The following is an 18,650-nucleotide window of genomic DNA, read 5'->3' as shown; positions in this document are numbered from 1 at the left end:
ATTTTCTCCTGCAGCCGCGATCCTAGCGGGGGCTTGTTGTGGCTCCTTCAGTGTATCGCTTGCAGGTGATGCCAAACGTAGATAAGGAGCCGCCCCGGCCTTCTCCTCTGTCTAGACGGGGGAATTAATAAATGCAGCGAGATTGATCACGTCGCGCATCCACTCTAGGGACAACTCGGAGGACGCGCCTCAGAGCCCGGGGGCGCAGGGTGGGCTTCGCTCCCTAAACCAGTCACCCCACAATCGGGCACCAGTCTCCAAGTGTCCTCCCCTCCGGCAAAGAGCGCTCCCGCTTCCGGAAACGCCTCGCGGTTCACACTGCACCGGAACCGCCCTGCCCCGCCCCGTCGGCACCCAATAAGTGTCGGGCCCGCCCCGTAGACGCCCAATCCCCGTCGGGCACGCCCTCGGCGCCCAATCAGGGTCCGGCCCGCCCGTCCGGCGCCGATCGAGCAGTAGCACGAGGGCGGGTGGGGCTGGTGAAGCTGAAACGAGGCCCACTCGCGAAGTGGCGTTCGTCTGGCTCCCGGGGCGCCAACAGCACACAGGCGCGGCATGGCATCGGGTTGTTTTTTTTATTAAGACCAAAATATTCGTCCCACTATTCGCCTCACAATAAATAACAATAACTTACGTTTGTTCGGCAAAGGCTCTCACTGTCCTCCGTCGACAGATAATTTAAAACACTTTTAAAAAGACAGTCTGGTTTCTAACTCTGTCCGGCAGCCATGCGCTTTGGGGATCTGTTTCTTGGAATTGTCCCGTCCTTGCCGCCAGGTCCAGAGCAAAGCCTCGGGTCAGCGCAGGCGAGTTCGGAGCAGGCGTCCTGGCCGGTAGGGCCCTGTAGGACCCCACCGGATGGGTTCCCGAGCGAGCGGGGTGCAGAGAGACAGTGGCACCCCACGCAGCGAGGGAGAGGCAAGGGCGGAGCTAACCCAGAATGTCCCAAATTCTAGTTATGAGGGGAAAAAAAAAAAACAGAAAAGTCCTTGGAGCAGGAGTCTCCAGTCTCAGCAGGGCAGGCCGTGTCCTCGCGCTGCTGGCCGCCATCCCGTCGCTGTCGCGTGCCTCTGTCCGCTCGCTTTAAATAACAACAATAATTACAAGGGCCGGAGATTGTTCGGAGCTGGAATGGCCTGAGCATGGGTGAGTCTCATGCAGGGAGCATGCGAGGTCCGCGGGCTGGCAGGGAGGGGTCCTCGCTCACGTCTCCACCGGACTAGGTACCATACTGTTGGGGGTGTCCGGGAGCTGCGAGGACAGAGAGGTCACATCGCTACCGGAGGAGTTGCCTAGGGAGCCTGACTCCGAGAAGGATACCTGAGGGGGTCGGGGGCAGAGACACCAAGGAAAAACAAGTGAACTCAGGCTCGAGCTGCTGCTTCCGGATCACCTACTCAGAGACCCGGGAGTGTTCCCTGCCGCCAAGCCATCAGCTGAGTAAACCCTGAAGAGAGGGATGCCAGGTCCCCACCCGTGCAGGGGATTGGGACCCGGTGAGAGACAGACACATTAAAACCGTGTCGGCAGCGAGGTTGCAGACCCAGCAGGCTTTCTCATTACCAAATCTGTCCCCAAGACCCTGATCCTATGCGAATGAAGTCCCCTCCACCCAAATCCCACTGTGCAATTTGCACAGGGCCTCACCAGCTGTTGAAAGGCGGGTTGGTCCAGGTCGCTCTGGAGTGCGAACTCGCTGAGTGCTTTCCAGGGCGGCTGGTACGTCTGCACCTCGACTGCGCTGCCCTGCACCGCGTTCTCATGGCGGATGGGGCTGCCTGCCACCAGAGGCGTCCCAGTCAGTCCCTGGAGGCTCTGAGGGGCAAGCAGACGGACAACACCAGGGCCTTAGAGTTAAGTCAGCTTTTGCACCACTTTGGAGTACAGAGCCCCAGATTCTGGAGAGCAAGTTGGGAACTAAACGGTCTTGAAGAGGAGACGCACTCCACTGCACACAACGAATCCTCATTCCGCAGTGGAGATACCCCAGGGCCCACAAACCTGCTACCCGGTTCACTCCTAGGAGTCAAATTCCAGGCCAGGGAAAAGGAAATCCCTAGCCAGGTATGCGAAACAAAACAAAACAAAACAAACAAAAATTCAGATCCAGCCCGATTCCCTCCCCTCCCTTCAAAAAAAGTACAACCCCGCAGTCCCAACCATCCCACAGGGTCGACTCTGAGCTGAGGGCCCCTCAACTCTGGGCTGTCACTGGCACAAGGTACCACCGACAACCACCGCGACTTGAACGCCAAGGTCAGCCTTTCTCTTAAGGTGCGGGTGCCAAGGTACGTGGGGAGTCCAGCTCCGCCTAGTTCTCCCCAGAAAGAGGCCTTGGAAAGCCGCGGCGGCTTCCAGCCGCCTTCCCCCCGCCACCAGCACCTCACCGCCTTGTCGCTGTGTTGCTGCTGCTGTAGCTGCTTCATGAGAATCGACTTCTTCTTGTCCTTGCAACGCTTGTTCTGAAACCACACGCGGATGACCCGCGGGCTCAAGCCGGTCATCTCTACCAGCTGCTCCTTCATGAGCGCGTCGGGCCGCGGGTTGGCGGCGTAGCACGTCCGCAGGGTGTGCAGTTGCTTTTCGTTGAGCACAGTCCGCACCCGGGTTGTCTTCTCCGCCTGCTTGTGCACGTGCGTGCGCAGCGAGGGCTGTCGTCCGGACCCGGCGTCTGCAGGGGCCGAGAGACGGGAGGTCGGATGGGCTGCCAGCCATTCTCCCCAAGATTTCGTTTCCCTGATATTTCATTCGTTTAGCGATTGTTCATCTCCCTCTGCATCCGCTCGCCTTGCCCAGAGGGAGAATGCTTTTTGTTCTGTCCCTATCTCCCTAGCCGGATTGCCTTGCTGCGATCTCCCCGAGTCCTGTAGGATCCTGGAGTTCCGCTCTAAGCCGCTGCGGTACTAATACACCCTAGGAAAACCCAACTGCGAACAGCCGGACAAGCAAAACCCTCAGGAAGAAGGTGGAATTTTAGAGGAAGAGGTGGAAATCTAAATGCGATTCCCGGCGGGGAAAGGAAAGGGACAGGGACCCAGGTCACAGCACAACTCCTAGACTGGGAGACTCTCTTTCTGCTCCTAAGGGGTCTCCTGGGCTGGGCTCGCCCTTAGGAACACTCTCGGAATAGGAAGATGCTGACTAGGGGCAGCAGAGGCCTTCTGGGCACAGTATGGCTCCTTCCTGGCTGCCTGCCTTGGGGCTTCAGTCTGAGATTCTCTCCATCGCTCTGGGTTCCCTCAGCTTAGTGACTGCAGCTTTTCACACACACCATGAACAGCCTCAAGCCTACATTTCAAAACAAAGGGGAGTCCCTCAACACCAACTCCATTCTGTTTTACTTCCAACCAGGTCTACACACCCTAGATGTTAGCTGCATTGTTTACATTAATGTCCCCTCTAGGCATTTCTAGGTCTGGGTAAACATTTACAAATAGCCCACCCAGACCAATTTCCTCCTACAGTGTGGAAAAGGAGTTACAGAGAGGAAGGAGTCCCTAGTGCCACACTGCACAAGGAGGCCTGGTCTAGTACGGTCTGAGTTGCAGATCCCATGGCTTCCTGAAACTGGGGTCTTGGTCGCATCCTCTCCACCTGCTTCTTGTCAACATTCATTTCCCAGTCTGAGTAACTCCTGGCCAGGGCACCTATCATCCTAGGAGGGTTTTATTCAATAAACTCCCTGAAGCTTTATGCTAGCTGGACATCAAAACAAGAACACAGGCCCCTCTTCTGCACCGCTGGCCTTCTTCCGTAGGCTCTGGTGGGATAGCTTTTCTTCCTGAAGGTAACCTGTACATCAAATGAGTTCTAAACACAACCCAGACAGGCAGCACCTATGATTCCCGGTCCTCCACTCTCCGGATCCTAGCTTGTGTCCTGCATGGTCCGGGACACGGAGAACACAACTCCCGAGGCTCGCACACGCTCACATACATACAATTTTACCCCCCAGCACTCGCAGACACATAGCAGGGTTCCCAGCGCACGCGACCTTTCCCACCGGCTTCCCGTCAGAAGCTCGGCGGCGGTCGGCTACCCACTCGTACATCCCACGGCCGCGGCACAGCCCTGCGGGCCCGAAGAGCGGCTTACCTGGCAGATGCAGGCCGCCGCGGGCGCCGGGGAGCGGGCCGGGACTGCGCGGGCTGCCGGCCGCAGCGCGCTCCAGCAGGAGGCCGTGGTCGGCTCGGCAGAGCAGCTCGTGCTCCCGTAGCGAGAACTCGTCTCCAGGGAGCAGCTGGCGGCTGCACACGGAGCAGCGGAAGCACTCGATGTGGTACACGCTGTCCCGCGCCCGCATCACCAGGTCGCTGCTGCTGAAGCCCACCTGGCACTGGGCACACTTGATGCCGAACAGCCTGCGGGCCCGGGCGCGGCGGGCGTCAGCGCAGGGACCAGAGTCCGGGACGCGCGGCCGTGTCCCCCCCTCCCAGCCCAAGGGGGCCGAACCCCGGGTCCCGCCGGCTCACCTCACGTAGTCCCGCTTGCAGTAGGTTTTCCCGTCTCTCACGAAGCACGTGCACGTCTCGTCCAGGTACTGGCTGCACTCTGCGCACTTGAGGCAGGCGGCGTGCCACTCGAGGTCGGGCGACACCCGAAGGATAAACTGGTCGTGGATCTGACTCCCGCAGCCCACGCACATGGCCGTCCCGGGCTTCTCTAGCAGGGAAGGGCGCAGGGCGGGCATCAGGCCCGGCTGCTGGACCCCGACCGGCCTTGGCCGCTGCAGCCCCAACCCAACCAGCCCTCCCTGCCTCCCTCGTTCTGCCGCTCTTAGAAGTGCGACCACAAGGGAACCGTAAGCTTTCGAATGATCCAGAAAATAGGAAACGAAAACAACACGATCTCCTGACATTTCCGTATCACCGTCTTTGAACACGGGTGGAGTATCCGTTCAGCTAGAGACAGAACTAACGGGAGGCAGGCGACAGCATGGTGACACCGGGGAGCCCGGGACGTCTCCCGTGTCCACACTGTCGGCCAAGCCCGGATTTCCGCCCGCTCCCGCTCACAGCAACTCCCTCCTATTTCAACACCGACACCGCAGCATTCAGCCCTGTCCCCTCTCTGCTTCTTCGACAGTTCCTTAAACACCTCAGATCAAGCGACTGAAACCCTCTATCTTCGAAAGACAGAAAAGAAACCCATCTCCCTAAGTCAAACCTAATCGTCCTAGCAGAAAAGAGAAAGAATTTCACAGCCTGAGGTCATCCCAGCCAACTTGGGAAATAACGTCTAATTACAAAATAAAATAGTAGGATTCCAACGAATAAACGCTGTTACAGGCGAAATGCACTGCTTGTTTGTTTGTTTATTCTCCCAAGTATTTTGTCAGATAGAAGCCACTTGTAGAATCCGCTAAACATTCTTTTGCATTGGAAATGTTGCACATCAAGCACACATACACACCCCCCACACACACACACACAAAAAGACTTACTCTTGGAGTGATCCCCCATAGCACCCAGAAAAGGATAATGAAAAATAATATCCACCATGCAGAGAGAGATGTGAGCAAAGCTTGAGGCCGTGGGCAGAAGGACCAGGGTCGCGCGCCCAGCCTCTGCTCTTTGCTAACTAACTCCTGCCCCGCGGAGTTGAAGGAGCGATTCCGCACCGGCCCGCACGCAGCATGACGTCAGTACGCACTAGCCCGGGGCCCGAGCTGGAGGCGGGACCTGTAGCGTCACCCAGCTCTCCCACAGCCCTGGGGCTTGCTAAGGAGACGATGGGGACCCGGAGGGTGGGCTGGGGTAGAGACGGAGGAGAAGGGAGATTGGCTGGGAGGGAGTGGGAAAGCTCTGATTGGCTCGGAGTGAACAATGGAGCGCAGCCCCCTCCCCCCGAAACCTTCCAGGATCCTCTCTGCAGCCCCGGGTCCCGCAATCCCTTGGAAGCCGCATCTCCACCCTGCGGGTTCTGCCGCAGCGCCGCGCTTCCTTCGGACTTGTAGGGCGGTTGCCCCAGTCGCTTCCTAGCAGGGCAATAGACTCCTGAGGATAGATGGGAGTCTTCTCTCCCTTAAAAGTGTTTTTATTTTATGATTTTTAAAATAAAAATCCTGGGGACGACAGACCTGAGGGAGAAAAGAGGATCCGCTGTTTCGCGACCATCACTGGTCCAGCCGGCCACCTTTCTCCCTTGTGGGCCCGAGCCTTTGTTCGGCGGGGTCCAAGTTAGGGAGAACGGATAGGAAATGACCACCTGGGTTTGGATAAACTCTATGCGGACTTTCCCACCCGCGCTGCCTCTAGAAAACTCGATGTTGCAGGTGGGTAAGCCAAAAGGAATCCTGAGACTTGCAAGCCACAGCCCTCCCACCCACCCTGGCCTAGGCCCTTTTCCTCCCTCCTATTTTTTGCTCTTTTGGTAAGGTTGACGCTCACTCCCACCCTCTCCTTTCTCCTCTCAGCTGCATAGATCCTAAGAACACTGCTGAGATGTACTACTCAGCCAGAGTAAAAGATTTCTACGAACTCTCTGATTTTGGATTACACAAACCAATTACAACACAAATAATCAGAAACAAATGTGGGGCGCGGGGTAATTTACCATCTTCCCGGTGGCTTTTTAATCCTTGAAAAATCTGCAACTTCTAAGACTCGGGGACTTAAAAAAAATCGCTGTGAGTTTTGTTTCAAATGGTTGAAAGACAAATCGATGAGGTACAAACAGCGTTTATCCATCGACGGTCTGTTAGCCCCTCACTTCAATATTGAAAGGACACCAAGAACTTGATGCCTCTGTAGTTGGGGCGCGGGTGGGCTTCTGGGATAGTGTCTCTACCAAATCCTATGTCCGGACTTGCATCCCTCAGGCCTCTCTGCCCGAGATCTAATTCAGGCGCGGCGGTCCAACTGCTAGTAGCGGGCCGAGGCTGTTGGGCTGGGAAATGGTTGCAGTCCTGAGGATCCGCACAGGCTCTGCAGAAAGTCGGGGTTAGAAAGGCCCTGAGTGCACAAAAATCGCTGCTTGGAGATGCTTCAGTGCTGAAAACAGTCTGGCACCTCACTTCACAGCGGGGTTTCGGTGGGTTTTGACTCCGCCTCCACCTTTGGAGTGCTAGTGCTCTCTGGACCCAGAGTTTTGTTACAGTCTACAACCCGCTGGACGACAGACCGACCCCTCCCCATCTTTCCTACTAGCACCCAGCCGCTCTGGCTGTGCGGCCCGGTTAAGTTTGCATGGATGTGTCTCTGCTGGTAAACCACAAGCCATGAGGAAAGTAAGGCTCCCGCATCTGTGCTGGCCTCTATGACTCCGGGTGTTTTCTTCTTCTTCCCTCACTTTTCTTCATCTGTAAAATGGTTCGTATGTACAGAGAACAGCTGTCTCTGCTTTGTAAAATTAAACTAATCGCAGGAAAAGCCTTAGAATCCTACCTGGCTCATAGTTCGTGCTCAGGGTGTGGTATCCATAGTAACCATAGTGGTTCTCTCTGTTGGAACCCTATACTCCCAAATGTGTCTTTCCTGGAAAGGTATCCGTGTGGGCCTTGCTAGAAGTGAGGTCTAAGCACATCTCTGCCTGTTGGGCAATGGTTTGTTTGTGAATGTGCTTGCTCTGTATGCCTGCCCAAGGTGTGGACTTAGTTTATTGTCAGTGAGTGGGCTTTACACTGCGCCTGCTCCAAGCACTTGGGGATACTTGTCACCTCACCCTCCACCCCAAGGCGATTTTGGTCATGCCTGGCTCCCATTACCCCTAAGGTCTCACAAACCTCCTAGGTACTGGCTGTCTATCTCCGCAGGAGTCCTAGGCTTAACCTTTAACCCTCTCCTGTCTAGAGAAAGTCCCCCCTCCTAACCAGAAACCGAGTCTCTTGAGACTATGCTAAGGATGGAGGAGGGGCACTCTCCTCTTCCATTTCTCTGCAGCTGTAAATCCATTTTCCAGGTCCCTGAGTGTGGGTCTCCGGGGTCCCAGTTGCCCCAGGAGTCCAGTGCTGGCATGAGAGGGGCTTAAGTGATACGCACCGGTGTCTTTAATTTGGTCCAGCCTTGATTCTCTGCCTCCAAAGTCCTCTTTGAGAGGAGACAGAGTTATCTGCTCTTCACACTCTTGGCTGTGGCACCCAAGAGACTCTCTCCTCCTTTCTAGCCCTTGTTGGGAGTAGTGGCCATGGCTTGGGAGCCCTAGCACTAGCTGTGACATAGGAAGACATAAGGACGGCAGACGAATCTCCCTGAGCTCTGCCCTCCTCTCAAAGGCACTTGAGAAAGTCAGGTGGCCACTCATTCTGTAATGACAACAGCCCCCCTCCTGAGAACAAGCCCCCCTTGAGGGCAAGAGCAGCAGCAATCTCAGCCTGTGGCCAGGGCTTGGGAGTCACCTACAATGGTCAGGCAATGGAAAACAAACTGGCCTTTATTTGTTTTTCTGGTTTTTGTTTGTTTTTTTTTGTTGTTGTTGTTGTTGTGGGGTTTTTGTTTTGTTTTGTTTTGTGGGCTTTTGTTTTGTTTTCTTTTGTGTTCTGCTTGCTTGTTTTTGTTTAGTCAATCTTTCCATCCTTTCTACCTTCCCTATCTCTTTCCTCCTAAAACCAGGGACTCTCTCTGGAGCCCTTGTTTGACAGAGAGCTCGTCATGCTCCCCTGACTGACAGGGCAGAAGCAGCACATGCTTGCACAGATCCCAGCTCAGGGACCCAGATAGCATGTGCCAGCCTGCGCATGCACGTTCATGCAGTCACACAAACAGCTTCCTCTCCACATCACCACCTCTGTTCTTATCCCCTCCTATCCAGAGACTCGCAGATGTAAAAAGGAATGCCGGGCCATGGTAAATACCATCACCAGGGTCAATAATATGAGATTCTCTCTCAGTACTGTGTGCTTTAACATATCTCACAGAGATCCTAGGGATAAGTCGCTAAGGCTGAAAGACAGTGTGTGGAAAGGTAAGTAACTCATACCAGACCAGGCAACTGACAGAGAGGCTTGCTGTTTCCAGTGTCTGCTTATAGATTCATTAGTGTATATTTCCTGCCAATCAACTACAGGGTTGGAACCATGACTATGATCTGATCTGACCTAACAGAGCAGGAGTTGCTGGTAGTGGAAGATCCTCTGGGTATCTTTTCATCACTATAACAAAATAATTGACAAAATAAAGTTAAAGAAAAAAGGTTTCTTCTGACAGTGTCAGAGTTTTCAGTCTGTGGTTAGCCCCATTGCTCTGAGGCTTCCATAATGCCAAGCATCATGGCAGAAGGCAGGATGGGACAAGTTGCTTACTTCATGGCAAGTCAGAAAGGGGGTAGAAACCTAGGACAAGATATGCCTTTCACGGACACCTGGCCTATGTCGCTCACCCAGGCCCACCTCCTAATAGCCCACCAACTACAAACTTATCTATGGATTTACCTGTTGAGTAGGTCAGGGAGCCTCTGGACTCAACACCTTTCAACACTGCCACCAGCTGTAACAGAACCCTGAGTACACTAGCTATGTAGGGGAGAAATTTTAAATCTACACCACAATAATAGCAGAAAGGAAACCAAGGTTCATTATTCAGCATGCAGATCACAGAGCTGGAGCTGAAAGCTGGGTTAGCAGACCCAGGCCACAGCATTGCTGCTGGAGTGCCTGCCTGTGAACGTCATTCTGTCCTTGTCCAGGTCTGAGACCACTGAGCACCTCTCTCAGATGTCCACAGCAGACCTCCCCTCTTGCTGTTACCCCAAACACTCCAAATCTACTTTCATAGACCTTTCTTTTTCTCCAAAATATTGGTGATGTCAGAATTCATGACTTTACAACTAGAGGCTTTTAGAAGTGGAGGGCGCCATGCCTTGGTGAGGCCTGGGGGAAAGAAGGAACTTGACAAGTCAGGATGAGGCATCTGGCCCCGACACTGACAGCCAAGCCTTCCTCTGCTCTGCTCTGCTCTGCTCTGCTCTGCTCTGCTCTGCTCTGCTCTGCTCTGCCTGCCCTTCTTACCCCTGTAAGCAGAGAGGTGCCTACTGGCTGGCCCTTCTTTCCTCCCTAACATTCCGCTAGCACTTGCTGTGGAATGAATGGGCCCTGGGCTAAGGAGTCTCAGGTAAGACCCCGCTTAAAGCACTCAGACACCTCCCGAACAAGATCAGCCACGTATCTGCAGAGCCCACTGAAATGAAATTGCAAAGCTTCTGTTCAAACATTACTAAGAATATCAAGACCCTGACGACAGGGCATTAAGCCCTTGTAACTGCACAGGCTGTGGGTTCCACGAAGCCAGACCTGCCTTGCAGCACTGGGGCAGGGTCTAGTATCATCTTTAAGCAGCTCAGAATCAATAAACTTCGTAAGCCAATACAATTAGTAAGAGATAAGACTGAGACTCAAGCCCACTTCAGGCCATGAAATGAGTCATGAACGTGTGGTCTGTCTAGATGGAAATGTTTTTGTGTTGTTTGTTACTTTGTTTATAGTGGACAGATAGGGGATAAAAGCCTTCCATGTTTAAACAAACAAGCAAACTCATAGTCTTTGGGACAGTCACTATGAGAGGATCCTGGTGAGAGATGGATCACAGAATTCACCACAGCATCACTATAGAAGATGGAGACAAATGAGCACTTTTGTTAAAACTGGGGGGGGGGGGGGGGGGGGGGAGAAAGGAAGAGAGGGGAAGAGGAAGGAAGGGGGAGAGGAAAGGAGGGAGAGGAAGAAAGAGAGGGAGACAGAGAGGGAGAGAGAGAGAGAGAGGGAGAGGGAGAGAGAGAGAGAGAGAGATGTGGAAAGAGGGAGGGAGGGAGAAGGAAAGGAGCCTGCCATAGAAAGGGACTATGACTAGTACCCTGCTGCCTTGGGAAAAGCTGCAGTTCCCCATCTCTCCAGAAGGGGGACACGGGCCCGCTCAGTGTGGCCTGGGAGTGGTTCCCAGCAGTTTATCCCAGGCACCAGACAGGCTGGGAGCTAAGAACTTGTCTCCTGAGTTATTTAGTTTTGTTTTCTGAGACAAGGTCTCATGCACTCCAGTCTATCTGCAAACTCACTAACATGTATAATCCACACAAGGATTCTTCTGGTCTTCTTCCAAGCAGGTGCGGATCACCAGACCCAGCTTGGAAGTCCACTGAATAGCATCGCTATACTCAAATTAGAGGACTCGTAAACATAGGCATTAATTTAAAACATTTAAAAATTTATTTACACAGAAAGATAACAAAATGATTCTATTTTTTTTTATGTGTCTGTATGAGTGTATGTCATGTGAATATAGGAGTCCACACAAACCAGAAGAGGATGTCAGATGCCCTGGAGCTGGAATTTGGGGCAGTTGTGGGTGCTAGGAAGCAAACCTGGGTCCCCTACAAGAGCAGCAAACATTCTTAACGGTTGAGCTACCTCTGCACCTCAACAAAATATTGTACTAAGGTCTGACATTTTCCAGGATGCGTTGAATTTAAATTTGACAGACTTGAAGGCCTGTTAGGGTGCTTGCATTTGTTTATGATGGGATGGAAAACTAGCTCAAACACAAGGCTTTCCTTTCACCAAGCTTTGCCCTTTTAATGGCATTTAGGAATATCTTTTATTCTTTCCACCACACATTTTCCAAGAAACCAAATAAGTGAATTTTTTCCTCCTGACAAGAAACAGAGATTCTTGTCCTATTTTGCCTACTCATCACTTTGCATCACAGCAGGAAGTACAATGGCACCCAGTACTGGGCTCCAGCCAAGGCCCATGGAGAAGAGTTCCCAGATGAACCTCGGGGGATGCAGCTATTACAAAACATCCCCTGGAGGTTTGCGTTCCCAAATTAGGCAACACAGGAGATAACAGAATCTGGGTTGTCACCTCTCCCCTGAGGTGACTGTCCAAGGTCTAATCACAGACAGATTGTGATTAGTGATTAGTGAGACTGGAGTGGGCATTAGCCCACTGCAGGAGGGACTCCAGTCAGGCGCTCATCTGCTGGAAATGTGTAATTGGTTTGGAGGCAGCAGATTCTGCTCCACATCACTGTGCTGAGTTCTGTTTTGATCAACTTGAATTATGGACAATGTGTATTATTTATAGCTGCCTTAGACATGCCTTGTAGTTGAGAACAAAATCATAATGCTCCCTCGTTGCAGCTCACTCTGCCACGCTCCCTCCTCACTGCTTGCTGAAAGAAGAGATTTATCACCACTGGCCTCATCATGTACCTAGAGCTTCAGGCTAGAGTCAGTACAGTAAGCCCAGAGCCAGGAGGCTGGCTAATGCTTGAAGGATGGCCCTGCCTCTCCTGGGATTTCACCTGAGGTGGGGCGATGAAGCCACAGGGCAAGGCCTGCTGGCTTTGGCAGAGCTGGGATTGAGTTTGCTTACAGGAGAAAAAAGCTGCAAGGCCAGGTGGGTAAGAAGGGAGGAAGGCCCACCTGGAGGCGTGGCTCCCTCCCTTCCCAGCAGCATCTGCACAGGGGACATCTGGGACTACATACATCACCTACATCTAGGCTACATTGGGATGGAGTGGGGGGCCTAGAAAAAAAATCCCAACTATAACTAGCACAAAGAGGAAATGACTTGGCTCAAACAGGAGCAAAGCTAGGGTAGACCAGAGAGTTGGGCGATCTGGGTCTCAACCTCATCAGCAATAGGCTTTTGTGTTTCTCTGCTCTGTTGTCTAAGACTTTGCTTTACACTATGAACTCTTTATTTATGATTTCAAAATGAATGCCAAAATAGCAGACCCAGATGCCTCCTTGTCTGCAACCAGTGGGGAAAGATGCCTTAATTTCAGAACCTGGGAAGCCTCTTCTGTTTCACCAGCCCAAGCTGCAGTAGATTGCTCATTTCCAAAGCAGCCGCTAGCTAGCAAGGAGTAGTGGATTCCCTTATTGGCTTAGACTCAGCATAGGTACAAACATGACTTGATGGAACTTAATAAAGGTTTACAGATGAGCTCTCTAGAAAAACAAAACTGTTTGCACATAATTAGTCTATATTTTACAAATAGAATTTGTTATTTCCTTAGTGACATAGAGGCAGTGTTGCAAACAGTTTATAACTTTTGTCTGTAGTGTTAGGGGCTGAAACCCACAGTCTCATCCATACTAAGCAAGCTCCCAGTCACTGAGCTCTGGCCTTAGCACAAAACATTGCTTCTTGTCAAACTCTGGCAACTCATGATTGCATGAGTAAGTAAAAGGAACTATCTCTCCTATAATCTAGCAATAAACAAGAATAAACATACTTTAGAGTTAGTATATTCTAAGAGAAAATACTGAAAGCCTCGTCATTAATACAACAAGAAATGTGTTCGGTGAATATGAAGAAAACTGTCTTAGCCTGGGTCATAGGAAAGAAAGCAAATACGTAAGAGTCACAAAGCACGTTCCGATATGAGTTATGGGAGAACATTTCTCTCCTAATTAATCAGCAGATGTATAAATCTATAAAAACAAACCGGTATAGCACAAATATAATTAAACTGCTAGTGGAGTTTGATAAAAATAATTCTGAAGGCAAATGAAGGCAAAAGGTCCCAGAAAGAAGCAAGTTTGTGAGTTTATCAAAGAGAAACGTGGTTTTTATTTTTACTAGACACTCAAATCTGTGGTGATGTCCTAACAGTGGAAATGGTTGGTAGATGAACATAGACAGAGTGGATAGCCAGGAGAAGCCAAATTAGCAGTGTGGATGGAGGGACTCTCAAGGCACCTCACTCCATGAAGAACAACAGGCAGTCAACAAGGACCCTCACCTTATCCAATCCCAAGATCCTAAGTGTCATCTCTACAGTCCTGTACGGAGCAGCACTAAGAGGGTACAGTAGCTTGTATTATGTATGCAGTGGTGTGTGTGTGTGTATATATGGAATAATAATAACTAAAGAAGAGGTCACGAGTTGAGAGAGAGCATAGGAGTTGGAGCAGAGCAAGCATAGGCTGGGAATGATGTAAATACTGCACCCCGTATGAAATTCTCAAAAGGCAAATTATTCTTTTTAAAGGAGGAAACTAGACTTTTGACTTAAAGTGATTTCGGAAGGGAAATGGCTACACAACAGGTGACCCCTTGCCATGGAGACTGTACCAGGCCCTCCTGGAATCCTGCACTCTGCCACTGAGCCCTGCCCCTGCAGCCTGGTAGATAGTGTTGATCCATTGCACACCATTTACTCAAATCTTTTTCACGTGAATTCAAGATTCAAAGGAGTGATACAAGCATATGGCACTGCATAAGCTTATGTGCGCCTCTCCTGTAGCTTACGGTGAGCCTGGCCCTCCAAGTGACCTCATCAAGAAGAGTCTAGGTAGGAAGGCACATAGAGTCATTGTTTATGACAGACAAGGGGTAGGGGTCCTGACAGAAGTCTCAATGACACACAAAGAATTCAACTCTTGGTAAGAACACGATGAACATCAGCAAGAATAGGTCAGAAGAAAGAAAACGTCTGATCAACATGAAGACCTGCAGCTTTGTGACTGGCATTGGTTATCTATGTTGTGTAACAAATCACTACAAGCCCGGCAGTGGTGGCACATGCCTTTAATCTCAGCACTTGGGAGGCAGAGGCAGGCAGATTTCTGAGTTCGAGGCCAACCTGGTCTACAGAGTGAGTTCCAGGACAGCCAGAGCTACACAGAGAAACCATGTCTCAAAAAACCAAAAATATAAAATAAATAAATACATAAATAAATACAAAATAAGATAAAACATAAAAAATTAAAAACAAAACAAAACAAACAAACAAACAAAAAACCCAAATCACTACAAATACAGTGAATTAAAGAACATACAGCCATTATCTTCCAGTTCTCGTGAGTCAGAAAGCTGGGCTTGGCTGAGATGGGTTAGTTCTCTGCTTTGAGTATCACAAAGCTGAGGCTCAGAAGTGATCGTCAACATTATCAGATTAAGATCTAACCAAGGAAGCATTGACTTCAGATTGATGATGGAATTTATGGGCACTGGTGACACACACTTTCAATCCCAACATTCAAAAGGCAGAGGCAAGTAAATCTCTGAGTTCAAGGCCAGCCTGATCTACAGAACAAGTTCCAAGACAGTCAGGGCTACACGGAGAAAACCTGTTGAGGGCAGAGGGCAAAAAAACAAAAAACCAGATTGGTGACAGAACTCATGTCCTTGCAGTTTGGGGAAAAGTCACAATTATTTGAGTCTATCTTGAGTATATTTGAGTATATTGAGTGTAAGTGTCTTAGATAGCTTCATTTGTCATATGGAAACTGCCTCGAGTCATTTTGTGGGAGCTTCAAGCCAAAGACTGTCCAATCTGATTGGTCTATGGACTTGTCTGTGAGAGACTTTTAAAGACTGATACTGGGAGGCTCCAGTCTACAGTAGAAGGTGCCCTGGGACAGGAAGGTTTGGCCTATAAGAAAGCTAGCTTATCAAGAGCCAGAGAACCAGACAGAAGGCAGCATCTCTCTATGGTGTCTGCCCTGATTTCCACAAATGATGGATTGTGACCCGGCAGTATATGATGGCATAACCCTTTCCTCCCCAATTGCTTTTGGTCATCATGTTTACCACAGACCGGACTAGAACATAAGGGGTGGCTTGCTGGGAGTCTCTTTAGGGTATGTGTGTCACATTAGAAGTCAAAAAAGCCAGGGGCTTTAACTTTATGACTTGCCTGGGTTGGTTTTTTGTCTCTTTGTTTTGGGAGAGGTGTTTTTTGTTTTCGGGCAAGGAGTGGGGACCTGGTTCTGAGAGCTTGCAGAGGGCTTGTCGGGCAAGCATTCGGTCAAGCTTATTTAAGAAGTCTCAATCTAAATCTCTTTGACCTAGTGATCTTGCCAGAAATTATATTAAGGAAATACAGGTAATTAAATATTTAATCCTGTGCTTCTGAGACAGAGACTGGAGAGTAAAGATGAACAAAAGCAGCAGCAGGACTAAATAAACTGTGATTAGTGTGCGCAGTGGAAGGGCTGTCTCGGCAGGACTTTGGAATGGGGTTCAAGCACTGAGCACAGCTGGCAGAGGTCCAGGAGCTCCTGCTCACAGCTCTGGGAACAATGTTTCTTAACCTCACCTCCATGACAAGGAGAAGCGTAACAGTGCCCACCTCCTCTGAGGGTTAAATGCCTCATCCATGTGTAAGCCCAGCATGGACTGACTGGGCTGTGTCAGTGTGGACAACTTTGAAGGAGGAGAAGAGGGAGGAGGAGAAGGCAGCTTACTGGCTGTGCTGGTTGTTTGGTTTTGTTTTGTTTTGTTTTGTTTTGTTTTAACCTGACACAACTTAGCATATCTTCGAAAAGGAAATCTTAATTGAGAAAATGTGCCCCTAAGATTATCCTGTGAGCAAGCCTGCAGAGCGTGTTCTTGATTAGTGATTGACGTGAAGAGGGCACAGCTCACTGGGGTTGTGGCACCCCGGGACAGGTGGTCCTGGATGGTGTAGGCAAGCAAACTGTGGAGCAAACCAACAAGCAGCATTCCACTGTGATCTTGTGCTTTCATCCCCGCCCCAGCTACCTGCCCTGACATCCCCCAGTGATGGCTAGTGACTTGTAAGCTGAAACAAGCCCTTTCTTCCCTATACTTTCGTCACTGTGTTTTATCACAGAAACCGACACCTAGCTAAGACACTGGCGAAGTCAGCAAAAGGCTTGTGTGTGAAGATTTTGTTACATAAGTCTGGATTTGTTTGAAAAGTTAAATGAGGAATTGGAGAGATGGCTCAGTGGTTTGTCTCAGCAGTTAAGAACACTGGCTATGCTTTCAAGGAACCCAGGTTCAGTTCTTAGTATCCACATGGTGACTCACAACCATCTGTAACTGCAGTTCCCAGGGAATCCAGTGCCCTCTTCTGGCCTTCATGGGCACTACATGCACACAGTTCATAGATACACATGTAGTCAAATAAAAAGTTTAAAAACAAAAACCTAGCTAAAAAAATAAAAAGTCTGAGAGGTGGAGATATTGGAGTCTTTTTCTAGGTTGTTTGCATGTTTTTAAAGTACCAGTTGTCCTGTATTGCATGACTTCTGTGTGAACACACCATAAATGATTCTTTCCCTGGCACTAATGAGAGGACCCATGCTTGGTAAGGGTTCGGACACCGAGACCCATCTCCAGCCCTGAGTCTTTTCAAAGATAACCAGAGTGCACCTTGAAAGAGAGGCACTGTCCTGTGCACTGTTCCCCAGACTCCACAGTTCAAGAGCAGAGAAAACAAGCCAACCACAGAACCAATAGACTTGTCCCATTCTGTGATGTCAAATGACATTAAAATATACCAACAGTTGGGTTTGTTAATACACATTTTTAATCCTAGCACTCAGAATGTAGGGGCAGAGGAATCTCTGTGAGTTCAAGGCCAGCTTGATCTACATAGCAAGCTCCAGGCTTCCCAGGGTTATATAGTAAGACCCTGTCTCAAAAGAAGTAATAACAATAATAACAACAACAACTAGCTGGGTGTGGTAGTACATGTATTTAATAAAGCATTGTAGAGGCTGAGGCAGCAGGAGCTATCCAAGGCCAGCATGAGCTACATAGTGACATTCTGAAACCAAAGCTAACAGGGTTGAGAACAGGCTGGCCTTGAACTCAGAGATCTGCCGATCTCTGCCTCCCCAGTGCTGGGATTAAAGGGGTATGCTCACTTCATATTCTTAGTTTTAAGAAAATATATTTTCCCAGTAGAAGTCCTAGCTGGCTCTTATAATCTTTCCATCCCAACTTCTTCAGTGTTCCTGGGTATGAACTTAACGGTTGGGCTGTGAATGTGTTAATTGAAGATGTGCACCCCAAAGCTGTCAGTTCTCTGCATTTGGCCAGCAGTGGCTTTCTGTACTGTCTAGAAAGCAAGTGTCTTTGATGAAGACTGAGAACTACGCTTATCTGTAGATATAAGGACAAGTATGTAGAATGCAGTTAGAAATTATTGTGGTTTGGTAGATGGCAATAGCAGACTCCCCTCCAGGTTGGCTGACTAGGTTTACAGTACCAGGTATGAGTTTCCTCCTACTGAGCAGGCCTGAAGTCCAGTTAGGTGACTGTTGGCTACCCCGGGGGATAAGCACCAGTACGGCACCTCGAGGGCTACCCTGCCTTTCTTACCATCCCTATGGTTCATAGGCATCACAGCTGGATGGCCAGCTCTCCTCCCTTCTCAGCCTTAGCGCTCTTTCAGGGACTTTAAGAGCTAGTCCTTAGGAAGGAGACTTCCATGTATGGCCCAAATGATCCCTCAAAGTCCTGTGTCCAAAATGTGTAGAGTCTCCAGCAGCAGGGTCTTACCTTCTTTTTTCTGGACTCCCCTGACCAAAATGCCAGTATCTTTAAAAAAAAAAAAAAAAGAGGTAGAAAGAGATTGAGAACAACACCCAATATCTGGTTTCCACATGCACATGCTCATATTTATACAGGCACATGTACACACACATAACATACAACACACATGCATACACACAATTTTTGGTGTACCATTAAGTTCAAGCAAAACCTAAAAGACATGTTTTGAAAGATAAGCCAGTGTACACTTTGTACTATCTATCCAGCATGCCTTTTCTCACAATTCCCATGTCTTGTCTTCAGCTTCACTGGAAAATTTCAGCTTCTAAAGTGAGGATTGCAGTCATCTGACTTGTAATTACAACACAGTGGGGAAGGAGTAGATTTACTACTTTGCCTAGCACTTGAATCATGGTAATACTTTAATTACCAAGGACATGTTTAAAGGAGTCTCTTT

At 49.8% G+C, this 18,650-nt stretch overlaps 1 protein-coding gene and 1 long non-coding RNA gene across 12 annotated transcripts in view; one reads left to right on the top strand and one right to left on the bottom strand.

The window, feature by feature from the left end:
- Positions 1–7,413, bottom strand: part of Isl2 (ISL LIM homeobox 2) — a 329,789-nt gene extending 322,376 nt beyond the window's left edge. For 9 of the 11 annotated variants that reach the window (XR_004111373.1, XR_004111368.1, XR_004111372.1 and 6 more), the window contains exons 1-6: positions 5,444–5,607; positions 4,473–4,662; positions 4,096–4,361; positions 2,388–2,671; positions 1,648–1,815; positions 635–1,320 (exon numbers count right to left, since the gene is read on the bottom strand). Coding sequence is in view for 1 of the 11 variants with exons in the window: in XM_031343585.1 (XP_031199445.1) it covers positions 1,204–1,320; positions 1,648–1,815; positions 2,388–2,671; positions 4,096–4,361; positions 4,473–4,662; positions 5,444–5,501 (1,083 nt within the window). In the remaining 10 variants the exon portion in view is untranslated. Of the gene's footprint in view, positions 1–561; positions 1,321–1,647; positions 1,816–2,387; positions 2,672–4,095; positions 4,362–4,472; positions 4,663–5,443; positions 5,634–6,555; positions 6,927–7,385 lie in introns of those variants that run through there. The other 2 variants (XR_004111375.1, XM_031343585.1) reach the window with 2 other exon arrangements.
- Positions 1,031–5,289, top strand: LOC116072248. The gene is made up of 2 exons (XR_004111379.1): positions 1,031–1,146; positions 1,224–5,289. It is a non-coding gene; the product is annotated as an uncharacterized LOC116072248 (long non-coding RNA).
- Positions 7,414–18,650: the final 11,237 nt, after the last annotated feature.

Source organism: Mastomys coucha, unplaced genomic scaffold, assembly GCF_008632895.1.
Source record: "Mastomys coucha isolate ucsf_1 unplaced genomic scaffold, UCSF_Mcou_1 pScaffold23, whole genome shotgun sequence".
Taxonomy (NCBI): Eukaryota; Metazoa; Chordata; class Mammalia; order Rodentia; family Muridae; genus Mastomys; species Mastomys coucha.
This window is presented reverse-complemented; position numbering and strand designations above follow the sequence as displayed.